The sequence below is a fragment of the Anguilla rostrata genome, chromosome 13, assembly GCF_018555375.3.
Source record: "Anguilla rostrata isolate EN2019 chromosome 13, ASM1855537v3, whole genome shotgun sequence".
Taxonomy (NCBI): Eukaryota; Metazoa; Chordata; class Actinopteri; order Anguilliformes; family Anguillidae; genus Anguilla; species Anguilla rostrata.
The window spans coordinates 2,048,751-2,063,717 of NC_057945.1; the positions used below are offsets into that span (position 1 = coordinate 2,048,751).

Sequence of the window (14,967 nt, forward strand, 5' to 3'; positions counted from 1 at the left end):
CAAATGTAGTCCTGCACCCCAGTGTGTCCAGGACATCCAGGATGTCTGTACTTTCGTGCCAAAAATTACATTTAATTTTTATTTATTTCACCAGCAAATCGAGGTTAGAAACAGAACGTGAAACAGAATGTGGTACGCAATAGTTTAACTTCAGCCCAACTGTTTTCCAGTGGATTTTCTATCCGGTCTAGGATAGAAATGGAAAGTGGGGACAGTACAGAACAGTAATGCAGAATGTAGTGAAAAAGGGTTAAAAGTGCTTATGAAGAGTTTAAAAGTAGAAAGAGGAAACATAATAAAAATTTTTTTTAAAGTTTAAGAATATACGCAACAATATAAAAATAGCATTAATTAATAATAGCAATAATATAAAATTATTTCTATATATATATATATATATATAAACTCATAGTGACCTGCCGGGTATTGCAACATCTTTCACATGTTGTCACCATTTTATTGAGCTTTAACTTATAACAGTTTTGAAGAGTTTATATTAATCTAAATTATATATGGAACTTGTTAAAGAGAAATGTATTTATATTGCATTTCAATAAATGTGTTGTGTAAATCTTGTTTTTATATATTCTTGAAAATGAAAGTGTGACACACAAAATAATATGATGGGGCTGCACGGTGGTGCAGTGGATGGCACTGTCGCCTCACAGAAATAAAGTCCCGGTTCCAAATCCCGGCCTGGACTTTTCTGTGTGGAGTGTGCCTGTTCTCCCTGCGTCCGCATGGGTTTCCTCCCACAGTCCAAAGACATGCAGGTAGGCCAATTGGAGTCTAAGTTGCCAGTAGGTATGAGTGTGTGAGTGAATGGTGTGTGTGCATTGCGATGGACTGGGGACCTCTCCACGGTGTATTCCTGCTTCTAGCCCAATGCATGCTGGGATAGGCTCCAGCCACCCCCCATGACCCTGACCAGGAATAAGCGGGTTAGATAATGGATGGACCCTGATCAGGAATAAGCTGGTTAGATAATGGATGGACCCTGATCAGGAATAAGCGGGTTAGATAATGGATGGATCCTGACCAGGAATAAGCGGGTTAGATAATGGATGGATGAACAAAATAGCATCGAGGAGGGTCATTGCAGCCTGTTGAAGGACAGGCTTTTAATCCAATATAATGAGGAAGGAAAAGCTAACATTCACGATCAAATTAAATACGTAGTTTTACTCCTCTGAAAGTGAGTCTCTGCAGTGGAAGCGAAAAGGACACGGTCAGTGGCAGTGAAAGGACATGATTTGGACACGGTTTTGAAAGGAGACGGTTTGGACATGGTTTGGACATGGTTTGGACACAGTTTGGTAAGGACACAGTTTGGACACGGTTTGGACACAGTTTGGTAAGGACACAGTTTGTACACAGTTTTGAAAGGACACAGTTTGTACACGGTTTTGAAAGGACACAGTTTGGACACGGTTTTGAAAGGACACAGTTTGTACACGTTTTGAAGACACGGTTTGACACTGTTTTGAAAGGACACAGTTTGTACACTGTTTTGAAAGGACACGGTTTGTACACGGTTTTGAAAGGACGCGGTTTGGACAGGGTTTTGAAAGGACAGGGTTTGGACACAGTTTGGTAAGGACAGGGTTTGGACACAGTTTGGTAAGGACAGGGTTTGGACAGTTTGGTAAGGACACGGTTTTGAAAGGACACGGTTTGGACGTGGTTTGGACACGGTTTTGAGAGGACACAGTTTGTACACGGTTTTGAAAGGACACGGTTTGTACACGGTTTTGAAAGGACACGGTTTGTACACGGTTTTGAAAGGACAGGGTTTGGGATGGGCCTTCTTTCCCTAGGCGGTCAGCACGCGCTGTAGGGGGCATGTTGCAGAAGCTCATTAAACGCAGCTCAGTAGAAGACTAAGCATTTTACTGCTAATACTGACTGCTGGTTTTTTTGTTTTGTGTCATATTAATCATCGTTAAGCTTTAGGAACAGGCTTGCGGGTTACATCAAATTAGAGAAGTCAACATTATCATGTGATTTAAAAGCATCTGAGGATTTCTTTTTTCATTCAGTTTGCCCATCTTTCAGTCTCTCATATTTTATTAATAAATTTACTTCTATTGTTACCACAATTACTCTGTCCTCATGTATATTTTATAATGCAAGAGTCTAGATCAGAGCTTTCTTTACCAGAATTTGCTTAAATATTAAAGCCTTCACTTTGCTCTCTTGCGAAGCTTCGCAGTTTTTTATTTTAAACGAAGCGTAGAGCTGGCCATTAGAGTCACCCTGTCAGTCTGAAAAGTACTGGCCTATTTTCTCCAGTACATTTGAGCTTATTGAACTGTTCCTTTCTGAATCCCACCGTTCCCAGGAGTTCTGCTCAATCAACTTTTAAAGGGTCGGAAAATAATATTCCAGTTTTTACCAATCGGCTCAATTGTTTTTAAAAAATTCCCTCTAGAAAATACCCATCATAAAACTTGTGTGGCAACCTGTTGATAAATTTTGCTTTTTGAAAATTTAATTTGATTTGACGAGTGGCTTTGTCCTATTTCAACAAAGGTGACCAGATTAAAAGAGGAAAGAATCAGGACCATCCCCTTGGGGCTTAAAAGGAGCAGAAGGAGAATTATTTTCACTTTTATGTAATTAATTTTTTATGTAATGTAGGCCACTGAACAAAACAATGGCCGGGTTTAATTGTATGGTGTTTTTAAAGCACCTGAAACTCAACATCTGTCTGATAATTATCCGGGCAAACAGCTTCCCTGTTATTCTGGTCAGGAGGGGCACATTTCGGTAAATCGGGATGTCTGGTCATCCTGTGTCCGCCCATCCTGGCAGAACTCCTCTTCTCCGCTCAGACGCTTTAACGAAATCCTCTCGGTGGGTCGAAATGAGGCCCCAGGGAGGCAATCCATGGAATTGTCTTCTAGTCGGAATTACGGCGTTCCACTTAGGACCGGTTTCACTGACTTTGCGTGATTGTTTAGTAAATATTGGTTGTGTTCCAAAAGCTGTATGGGGCAATCGATTTGAGCTGCACATTGTACTCAGAGTGGACAGGCATGCTTGGCAGGAGAGATTATTCTGCGTCCATGCAGTCTTGCATCGGGTGCACAGCACTGGGTTCCCACACAGTCTTGCATCGGGTGCACAGCACTGGGTTCCCACGCAGTCTTGCATCGGGTGCATAGCACTGGGTTCCCACACAGTCTTGCATCGGGTGCATAGCACTGGGTTCCCACACAGTCTTGCATCGGGTGCACAGCACTGGGTTCCCACACAGTCTTGCATCGGGTGCACAGCACTGGGTTCCCACACAGTCTTGCATCGGGTGCACAGCACTGGGTTCCCACGCAGTCTTGCATCGGGTGCACAGCACTGGGTTCCCACACAGTCTTGCATCGGGTGCACAGCACTGGGTTCCCACGCAGTCTTGCATCGGGTGCACAGCACTGCATTCCCACACAGTCTTGCATCGGGTGCATAGCACTGGTTTCCAAACAAGGAAGGTGGGAGCGTTTGGCTACTCTTCCATCTTTTGGCTCCAAAATGAGATGAGAACGTTTCTTGTTCCTCTAACTGAGCACAGAAATTTGTTAAGGGACTGTTATGCAGTTTATGGCATCTGATTATCTGAAGGCTGTAAAATTGCAGTGAATGTGGGCTGGTGTTTGAGTGCTTCTTTTACTCTTTTATAAGGCACATCTGGTGCATGAATATGATGCCATGCCACTCTCTGGAGGTCACACAAGGCCTTTCCTTCAGGAAAGAACAGTGCTGAGCATTCTGAGTTCCAGATACTCACTCTCTCTTTAGGCACGCAAGGTTACCCTTTGTGAAACTGGTTTTCTGCAATCTCATTAGTTTTGGGTATGGTCAGTATTATGTTACGGTATATAGCCTAACACTAGGCTTGGGCCCGTTATCTCGATCTGCTTGTGTTTTTTAAAAATTATTTCTGCTACTGTGTTTTGCTGCATGTTTTGCTTTCAGTCTAAGTTGTCGTTGGTGTATTTTTCTGTTATATTTTGCAGGTGGTCAGGCAGTTTCTTTTCTTTGTTATTTTTAACACCTTTTGAGTAGGGAAGGTGTTTGGCAGAAGACTTTCTCCTTTTGCTTTGCCTCGGCAGGGAGGGATAGTGCTGGGTTTTGTTGTAGGTGAGGAGTAGCGTTGCTCTGGGAGCCTGTCTACTGTATAGACGGTCCTGTCAGCCTGGTGAGGTTGTGTGTGTTGTGCTGTGTGTGTGTTTGTCTTATTGTTTGTGATAAATTTTCTCTTTTTGTTATCGTATGTAGTCCTTGACTCCCTTTCTGGTTTGTGACATTTGTTTTGTGTTGCTGTCCATTGTAATCTCCGGTTATTGTAACTCGGGTTGACCTCTGGTACCTAACAGCCTCATAGCACCATAAGGCCATGAGCCTGACAGGAGAAGACAGGGGCAGAGAGACCCTGGCTGGATGGTGCGATTCTTTACACTCACCAGAACTTCAGCTCCTCAGTTCCTGTGCTTATTCTGCCCCCTCTCCTTCTTAACTATTGAAGGTTCCAGTTGGAAACAGGAGCTTATGTTACAGAATTTTCAATGTCATGGTGTTGTTCTTGGTTACGCTCCTTCATAACATTTTCTTAAGATGTTTTTGTGTGGAATGCTTTGGATTGAACACTAAGGAGACAGAGCCATCAGCGCTTGTTCACATCGGTTGGGTCTGTGGAATATGTGGTGTAATCCCTGGCCGGGCCTTAGTTGCATTGCTGTGTGCATCATCCACAACACTCTTATTATTCCACTGAAGGCCTGGGGGTGGAGAGCTGATGACCTCAGAGTAAGGTCTTCAGTTCATCAATCTGGCACTGGCAGAGTTAAATTTCAAAAAGAAATGGGGGCGGTCATAGTTCCTGACCCAGAAGCTCAGGACTCACACATAGGAGTGACACACCTCTGTGGGGCACGGCTGGAAGTTATACCTGTACACTCCTGGTAGGTCAGTCCTTGGCATGGATGTTGGTTTCCTTTGGTTTTGGTTTGTAAGAGCCCAGATGACCCAAACCTTACACAGTGGTCAAGGATGACTGTGCTCCTAACCAGAAGCTTCCTGAACCCTGAGTCCTGAGAACCCCTGTATCCACCCGCCACTCAAATGCTGATCAGTGCTGAGCGTCGCAGTCATGGATGTGGAAAGAGCTTGTCTTACATCTTCTGACAAAGTTGTACTGGACCTGCAGTCAGCGGCAGTAAAGCAGCTTCTGTGGTGTTCCCAGAGAGCCCCGCTGAGCCCGCCATTCAACAGCCGCCCAACAGCGCCAAGTCCTGCAGCCCACCCACGGATAACTCGCTTTCCCGAGAAGGGCTTCTGTGAACTCCTGCCCCTGATAGCATTGGATCTCAGTTCAGTTCAGTTTTATTTCACTAGCGCTTTTTATAGACACCCTGTCACGAAGTCGCTTTACGGAGGAAACAGAAAGGAAAACTGAACAAAAGCCAGGGCTGAATCCTTAAAAAGTGAGCAAGTAAAAAAAAAAAAAGAAGCTCTGAAACAGTGGCGAGAAAAAACTCCCCGATGAGAAGAGATCTTGGAAGGAGCCCAGCTATGGAGGGGGAGCCCATCCTCCACTGGCCGGCATGGTGTGGTTGTACAGATAGAATGAATTTGTAACAGAGCTGCAATGAGAAACCCCTGATATCCATCTCCTGGGAACCTGCACAGATCTCCATCTCCAAAACCAGGAGAAAAGCTGCATCACTGATCCATCCCTGGCATCAAATAGGACCGCATATGTTAAATTTTGAATACGTACAGATGCATTTGGTTTGTGATGTATGCTCGTTAAATTCATTTACTGCACTATACTTGAAGAGACATAATTTTCTTTGTTATTTGTAGATATGACACTAATTAATAGATATTATATGAATCACCCGTGCGTATGCTCTGAGGATCTTCTGAGTAACCCTTCTTCATTCTTGATTCTCTTTTACTTGTTTTTTTTGATTGTGTTGTGCTGTTCTGTTCTTTAATCTCCAGACTAGAGCTTTCACTTAAGTACTGCATTGATAGGAACTGTAGAAGCTACTGACTGTGATCTTGACTTATTTTGATGTTAAACATGGATCAATGAACATCCCCATTATAGATAGTCATTGTTTGTCTGTTGTTTGCTCTGCTGACTGAAAGGACTGAAAGTAACTCCCTCGTCCATCCTCAGTACACCAGGATGTGCGCTTGTAAGTGCCACTTGCATTATGGAAGTCCAGCTTCCCCGCATATCCTCCCTATAAGTTCATCTCAGTCAGCATCAGGAAGTCCCACACTGAAGCCGTTTCAGGCGCCATGAGGCCTGAGAGCTGATGTTGAATTATGAATAAACCAGGGGTCCTGCGTGCCACCACACCCCCGCTCCACACACTCAGCTTGACGCTGTTTCCACGGTCACAGTGGAGCCAGGAAGGTGACAAATTGAAGAGGCTGAAATAATGATTTGATCTGAATCTGATAAGTATTTAAATTTAAAACTGAGCTGAGGTTGATCCTTAATCAGCACAGCCGAGGCTGATCCTTAGTCAGTGCAGCTGAGGCTGATCCATAATCAGCACAGCTGAGGCCGATCCTTAATAAGCATAGCTGAGGCTGATCCTCAATCAGTGCAGCCGAGGCTGATTCTTAATCAGCACAGCTGAGGCTGATTCTTAATCAGCACAGGTGAGGTTGATCCTTAATCAGTGCAGCTGAGGCTGATCCTTAACCAGCACAGCTGAGGTTGATCCTTAATCAGCAAAGCTGAGGCAGATCCTTAATCAGCACAGCTGAGGCTGATCCTTAGTCAGTGCAACTGAGGCTGATCCATAATCAGCACAGCTGAGGCCGATCCTTAATAAGCATAGCTGAGGCTGATCCTCAATCAGTGCAGCCGAGGCTGATTCTTAATCAGCACAGCTGAGGCTGATCCTTAATCAGCACAGGTGAGGTTGATCCTTAATCAGTGCAGCTGAGGCTGATCCTTAACCAGCACAGCTGAGGTTGATCCTTAATCAGCAAAGCTGAGGCAGATCCTTAATCAGCACAGCTGAGGCTGATCCTTATTCAGCACAACTGAGGCTGATCCTTAATAAGCGTAGCTGAGGCTGATCTTAATCAGTGCAGCTCAGGCTAATCCTTAATGAGCACATCTGAGGCTGATCCTTAATCAGCACAGCTGAGGCTGATCTTTAATAAGCGTAGCTGGGGCTGATCCTTCATCAGTGCAGCTGAGGCTGATCCTTAATAAGTGCAACTGAGGTTGATCCTTAATCAGCGCAGTTCAGGCTGATCCTTAATCAGCACATCTGAAGCTGATCCTTAATAAGCGCAGCTGAGGCTGATCCTTAACACGCATAGCTGAGGCTGATCTTTCATCAGTGCAGTTGAGGCTAATCCTTAATATGCACAGCTGAGGTTGATCCTTAATCAGCACAGCTGAGGCAGATCCTTAATCAGCACAGCTGAGGCTGATCCTTAATAAGCATAGCTGAGGCTGATCCTTAATCAGCGCAGTTCAGGCGGATCCTTAATCAGCACATCTGAAGCTGATCCTTAAGCGCAGCTGAGGCTGATCCTTAACACGCATAGCTGAGGCTGATCTTTCATCAGTGCAATTGAGGATAATCCTTAATATGCACAGCTGAGGCTGATCCTTAATCAGTGGAGCTAAGGTTGTTCCTTAATCAGCACAGCTAAGGCAGATTTTTAATCAGCACAGCTGAGGCTGATCCTTAATCAGTGCAGCTGAGGCTGATCCTTAATGAGCGCATATGAGGCTGATCCTTAATCAGCGCAGGTGAGGTTGATCCTTAATCAGTGCAGCTGAGGCTGATCCTTAACCAGCACAGCTGAGGTTGATCCTTAATCAGCAAAGCTGAGGCAGATCCTTAATCAGCACAGCTGAGGCTGATCCTTATTCAGCACAGCTGAGGCTGATCCTTAATAAGCGTAGCTGAGGCTGATCCTTAATCAGTGCAGCTCAGGCTAATCCTTAATGAGCACATCTGAGGCTGATCCTTAATCAGCACAGCTGAGGCTGATCTTTAATAAGCGTAGCTGGGGCTGATCCTTCATCAGTGCAGCTGAGGCTGATCCTTAATAAGTGCAACTGAGGCTGATCCTTAATCAGCGCAGTTCAGGCTGATCCTTAATCAGCACATCTGAAGCTGATCCTTAATAAGCGTAGTTGAGGCTGATCCTTCATCAGTGCAGCTGTGGCTGATCCTTAATCAGTGCAGCTGATGCTGATCCTTAATCAGCACAGCTGACGATGATCCTTAATAAGCATAGCTGAGGCTGATCCTTAGTCAGTGCAGCTCAGGCTGATCCTTAATGAGCGCATCTGAGGCTGATCCTTAATCAGCGCAGCTGAGGCTGTTCCTTAAGCGTAGTTGAGGCTGATCCTTCATCAGTGCAGCTGAGGCTGATCCTTAATCAGCGCAGTTCAGGCTGATCCTTAAATAGCACAGCTGAAGCTGATCCTTAATAAGCGTAGTTGAGGCTGATCCTTCATCAGTGCAGCTGAGGCTGATCCTTCATCAGTGCAGCTGAGGCTGATCCTTAATCAGTGCAGCTGAGGCTGATCCTTAATAAGCGCAGCTGAGGCTGATCCTTAATCAGCACAGTCGGTGCATCTCGCCTTCTTCAGACCTGTTATAAAGGGACAGATTTCTGTGCTTTTGGGGATGTGATTTAAATGGACACAGATGCTGTGTGGGTTTTCAGTCTCTTCTACGACCCTCTTTTCCTTTTTTTTTAAGGAATTAGTCAGCCCGTGGGATGGCTTATTTAGATTTTGGTTCTGTAATGTCTGTCCTTACTTTGACTGAATGTGATTTGTAGATCAGACTTTGTGTTAAAAAAAAGTCATCACCAATTGGTGTGATGACAACCCTTGGTGTTGTGACACATTCTTGTATAACAATTTTTACTCATTAATCTAATGCATGGATAATACGTTATAAAAAAGTTTCCTTAAATTGTCTAACTTTGGTTTTGTAGGTTTGTATATGCCACAAAAATAATTAATTATTTTAAGCAATACACATGCATACAGTTTTTGTTAATATACACATCTTGGTCTGTTTCAGGATGGTACAGAGGATTTTCCACCAGGAAACCCACAGCTAAGGTAAATAAACCCATAATCTCTCCTGTTTCTATTGTACTTCCACATGGATTTAAAATGAACATTGCTAAGCAGTGCTGTGTGTTACCCTTTGTGCTTTTGTGGATATGCTAAATTGCTGTAGTTTTACTCTTTGAGAGACGGTGAAGACCGTTACTGTTCAGTCACAGAGACTATAGAGACCAGAAATGTTGTTTTAGTCACATAGTCTATAGAGATCAGTTATGTTTCAGTCACAGTGACTGTAAAGATCAGTAATGTTGTTTCTGTCACAGAGACTGTAGAGATCAGTAATGTTGTTTCAGTCACAGAGGCTGTAGAGATAAGTAATGTTTCAGTCACAGGGACTGCAGAGATCAGTGAGGTTTCAGTCACAGAGATGGTAGAGATCAGTAATGTTTTAGTCACAGAGACTGTAGAGATCATTAATGTTTTTGTTTTAGTCACAGAGACTGTACAGATCAGTAAAGTTTTAGTCACAGAGACTGTAGAGATGAGGAAAGCCTGACTCCCAGCCCAGGCAGCAGGGTAACCGCTGGTCCCTGCTTCTCTGTATTAATACCACACCTCCCTCTGCTGTTCAGGAGTCCCCTGGAGGGATGTCAGCTTCTGGTTCATAACCTGTCATTCACTTGTTTCACACAAAGCTGTTCATCTCGCTCCTGTCCACGTAATTTCATTATCCATTCATTCACTCTATTGGAAATCTGAGAGAGCAGGAAATCAGATCCACACCGTGTCCTCTATTGCATCATCTGTGCTGTGTACATTTTATTGGATATGAAAAGCTGGACATCCTTGCTCACCAGAAACCTTAGTGCGTCAAGACTTGCTTTCACAGCAGATTTAGACATGCTCACCCACACATGGGAGCTTGTACGAACGCAACTTTTTAATGTATGAGAAACACTTAAGGTATTAATTAGAAGTGGATGTTTAATGTGGAGGTTTAGGGAAATTTTGCTGGGCATTGGATCTTGACATTAAAAAATAGTATATCCCAATAGTGTTTTTCCCGCAATATACTGTTGCAATCCTGTCCTAGCATATGCAGCATTTCAGTTCATTTTAGTAGAGCCTGTATATCAGATATGCAGAACTAGAGCACTAGTTGCAGTTACTAGGCAGTTAATTTGCTTTCATGATTTTTCCTACTCGCGCCATCCAATCAGATTTGGCTCATGAGTTTCGTGTTTTGTAACGGAGAACATGCGTTTCATACCGCGTGCGACGGTAAGGAACAGCTCCGAGACCAAACGAGCGTTCCTTTCTCCGGCGTTTAAAGAGAGCGCAGCGTGAAACAGGCTCGCGAGCGAGCCGCGCTATATCGGGACGGCCCCATTGTGCGCGGGTGAGCAGCGCTCTGCGCGCGAGAGATACGCCGGTGATGCAGTCGGTGCCGGGGAGGAGACCGATGGAACCGGAAAACTGGTTTAGCCGTCATTTAGAAGGGCAGGTTAATTAAAAACACGCCGTTTTCTCCTGAAACGGCCAGCCTACGCTCTAAAAAATAATGCACCGCCTCCAATCAAGAAAATTACAGCAGCCATTTGTGTTGAGCTTTTTCAGTCATTTGTGCTTCGGGTAATATTAAGTAAATGTCAGACTAATACAGTTTATGTACAACTAGTGTTGTTTTCCTCCATATTTCTTCCAAGCTTAATTGTGTTGAACTTTCTTAATTATTCATGTTCATATTCATTGAGATATTAAGCTAACTAATCATAAATATTAAGTTGATTCAATATTTTTTCATTTCCACTCAAATCTTTTGCATATAGTTGCTTCAGTATTTTTGTTTAAATTACTCTTTTGAGAAACAAGCTATCATTTAGAGGATTCAACTTTTTTGTTTTTATTTGGTGAACTATGGGGGTCCATCCATGGCACACTACAGAAGATCTGAAGTTTGTTACAGCATACAATCCAGCTAATGAACTCCGTAAGGAACAGGCAGGAATTGAACTTTGGTTGCCTGTGTGAGAGGCAGTTGTGCTAACCCCTGAACTTAAGGTGAAGTCCTTTAGGCCCAACTTCAGTGCCTGCGTTGATTCAGTGGGGAGTAGTAGTGTAGCGATCCGCTCAGTATGCTGGCTAGCTGCTTGGCTAACCGTGAGCTCATCTTTACTGTAGCGATTAGCACTGCTCAGTATGCTGGCTAGCTGCTTGGCTAACCGTGAGCTCATCTTTACTGTAGCGGTTAGCACCGCTGCTGCTAAGCAGGACAAGTGAGTTCAGTGCAATAGAATTGAGATGTAGCTAATCCTAGTGATTATCATTTTATTTTTACGTGAAACACAATTTGCAAGATTTAGGAATTCAGTTTACTGTGCGATTAGCACTGCTCAGTATGCTGCTAGTGCTTGGCTAACCATGAGCTCATCATTAGTGGCGTTAGCACATGTTTACAGCAATGATTCAGTGCAATAGAAAATTATGAAGATGTAGCCTAATCATCTAAGTGATTTATTTATTTTAATTTCTTAGATTGAAACAACAATTTGCAAAAGATTTAAGTAGAGATTAAAAAAAGATTACTTGCAGATTCAGCCTTATTCTAATGATTAGTTAGCATAATATCTCAATGAATATGGACATGAATATTTAAGTAAGTTCAATGTAATTAAGCTTTTGAATAAGGAGAGAACCTATATTGGTCAGATTTAAACTAGCTGTGTTAGTCTGACAATGATAGGCTCATAGCATTTACTTAATAATACCCTGCATAGAAATCACTCAAAAACTGCAATGCCAAATGTTGCTGTATTTTTTTGAGTAGTGGCAGTGAACTATTCTTCAGAGTGCAGAGGCTGACTTTGCATTATGTGTTAAATAGCAGTTGTTAAGTCATAGGTCTTCATGGATGTATGTGGTTCTGTATTTGAATTTTTAACATAACCACAACAGTTTTACACAGATGCCCATCTAAATCTGAAATGATCCATTTGAAAATGCATCTTGCCTCAGCAAAAGAACATTAGCTAATGTTCTTGAAAGTTAAATAAATAAACATACTACACTAACTCAGGAAACTGAGATGCATTTACTTTTCCCCCAGTATGTGTTTTATTAAAATGTTTCAAGAATTGTACAGAAACACAAAATAATACACCTAACTTTGATTAAAGTTTACCGCAATTCATATTCTTTCAGGTTTTGTTGTGTATCTGGCCACCCGACTGAGAATACTGGAATAACCCAGATTCTTTAGATCAAATGCTGGACACAGTGTTCAAGGTCGGGGTGGGGGTGGGGGGGGGGTAGTGTGGCCTCAGTAGTTTGTCATAGTAATTACATTATGGCCCTCTGCAACTATATAGCAACCTGAATTTTGTAGGTTAAATAAGCTGATAAATTCAGGGTGGCCTAAATTTGCTGAGTGCCCTAAGTGTAAATGTAATTTATGGCGAGTAATCTTTTTCTACTGAAATCTTTTGTGAAATGTTGTTTCAATATTTTTCCATTATTTCTTTCTGGTCCGGATGCCTATAGAAGGCATAGTGAGAAATGAAGGCTGCAATGTTGTATAGATTTATTCTGTGGTGGCCTCTTAAATGTGATTTTAATTTTCTCATATTAAAAAACAAGTAAAACCATGTAAAATCTGTTCACAGCGCTCAGTGCGTCCTGCTTGGGACCACTCAGTCCAGGCAGCGAGGGGTTAACGCGTTAGCCGCTGGGCAGCGCTGGTAGTGATGCTGCCGCTGCTATGCGTGACCCGGTTCCATGCAGTCTGAGAGCCTGAGAGTGAATAGCCAGCTAGCCCCATCCATCCAGCTAGCCCCATCCATCCAGCTAGCCCCATCCATCCAGCTAGCCCCATCCATCCAGCTAGCCCCATCCATCCAGCTAGCCCCATCCATCCAGCTAGCCCCATCCATCCAGCTAGCCCCATCCATCCAGCTAGCCCCATCCATCCAGCTAGCCCCATCCATCCAGCTAGCGCCATCCATCCAGCTAGCCCCATCCATCCAGCTAGCCCCATCCATCCAGCTAGCCCCATCCATCCAGCTAGCGCCATCCATCCAGCTAGCCCCATCCATCCAGCTAGCCCCATCCATCCAGCTAGCGCCATCCATCCAGCTAGCGCCATCCATCCAGCTAGCCCCATCCATCCAGCTAGCGCCATCCATCCAGCTAGCGCCATCCTTATTTCAGTGGTTAATAAACTATACACGGCGCTGTTGGACTTTTTACCTCATCGGCTGTTAACAGGGTGAAGGACTGTCTGTAGAACGAGGGTTAATTTACAATCGGTTGCTTTATACATTTTTTTTAAATGGCGGTTCGCCTGTCAGGCACTGGGGTTCTGTTTCTAGTGTGCATACTCCGGATCAATGTTTACTGCCAATATTAAAATGATTAGGTACTGTTCTGTATATTGCTGACTTGGGTTTAACTGTAAGTGCAATAAAATTAAAAATATGTCAGACTTAACATATATTTAATGGGCAGGGTTCAAGACTAGTTAAGTGAAAATCCAGTCTTGCTTTGAGAGGCTTTTGAATATGGAATTGGCTTTGACAGTGGCATATGTACCCTCCTATCATGTTTGCCGATGAAACACCAGTTTTTTAAGGACTGACATTTTCAAATGATTTGCCTTTACAGGCAAAAAGTTCACCCAACAAAAGCTGTTGAAAGTCTAATGCTTGTACTGACCTTTTCTCATGGAACACCCAGATAATATACGAAGGGGCTTTTAAGTTATATAATATAATACGATATAATATCAGCTGCGAAAGAAGCCTTCAGGCATGTATTCAGAAATATTACCTCAGAATCAGCGATGTTCCTCCAGGGCTTCAGATATCTCCTTTAAGTGATGGCTGGGCAGGCCCTCCTCATATACCTCTGGATATTAAATATAAATAAATATTACTCTGGAAGAAATGGTCAAAATTAGTTTTCGATAACAGGCACCATCTACAGTAAGTGTAACTTTCTAAAATGATAGCAAAATAAAGAAAGACATCCACTTATAACAGGGTGAAGTGAGTAGACTGGGCATAAGTGCTGAAACCAAAGAGCTTTGGCAAACTGTACTAGTAATTAACTCATTAAATGGAAACGCAACAATAGACTTTTTTATGGCACATTCTCCTGGACTGGTTTGGGTGCACTAATACCTTTAGAATTAGTACGGTAGTTTGAGGAACATGAAGTTGAAGTTATTGATATGGCCACAGCCTTCTCTGTCACCAAACAGGAACCCAGTCAAGCACTTATGGGATATTCGGAAACAACGTTTGAGACTTTGTTATTTTCATCCATAGGCTTAGTGTGAGTTAATTGACTAAAATCGAGAGAGAGTAATGTTGTGTTCCTCTTGTAGAATTCAGGATGCTGGTAGACTCTACTGTGCTGTGAAAAAGTATTTGCCTTCTTTCTGACTTCCTCTGTTATTGCATGTTTGTCACACCGAATGGTTTCTGATCTTCAGACAAAATGTAACATTGGACAAAGGGAAACTGAATAAACACAAAACACATTTAAAAAAATAATTTTTTAAAATTTTTTATTTAATGAAAAAGTTATCTAACACGCGTATCTCCACTTAGTGTGAAATATGCAGTAATAGAGGAAATCAGGAAGGGGGAAAATACTTTTTCACTGCTCTGTATAGAGTCACAGGCAGGCTGTACTGTTCTCTCTTGGTGGCCGAGCCCCCTGTGAAATATCTCTGTTCTCTGGGTGCAGGATGTGGGGCAGGACATGAGGCAGGTTGTCAGGCAGGACGTGGGACAGGACGTGAGGCGGGACGTGGGGCAGGATGTGGGACAGGACGTGGGGCAGGATGTGAGGCGGGACGTGGGGCAGGATGTGAGGCGGGACGTGGGGCAGGA

The 14,967-nt window shown here is 43.3% G+C and overlaps 1 protein-coding gene across 10 annotated transcripts in view; it reads left to right on the forward strand.

The window, feature by feature from the left end:
- dock3 (dedicator of cytokinesis 3) overlaps positions 1–14,967 on the forward strand; it is a 332,206-nt gene that overhangs the window by 102,769 nt on the left and 214,470 nt on the right. For all 10 annotated transcript variants that reach the window (XM_064305961.1, XM_064305962.1, XM_064305963.1 and 7 more), the window contains exon 3: positions 9,084–9,124. In XM_064305961.1, the coding sequence (XP_064162031.1) occupies positions 9,084–9,124 (41 nt within the window). The remainder of the gene's footprint in view (positions 1–9,083; positions 9,125–14,967) is intronic.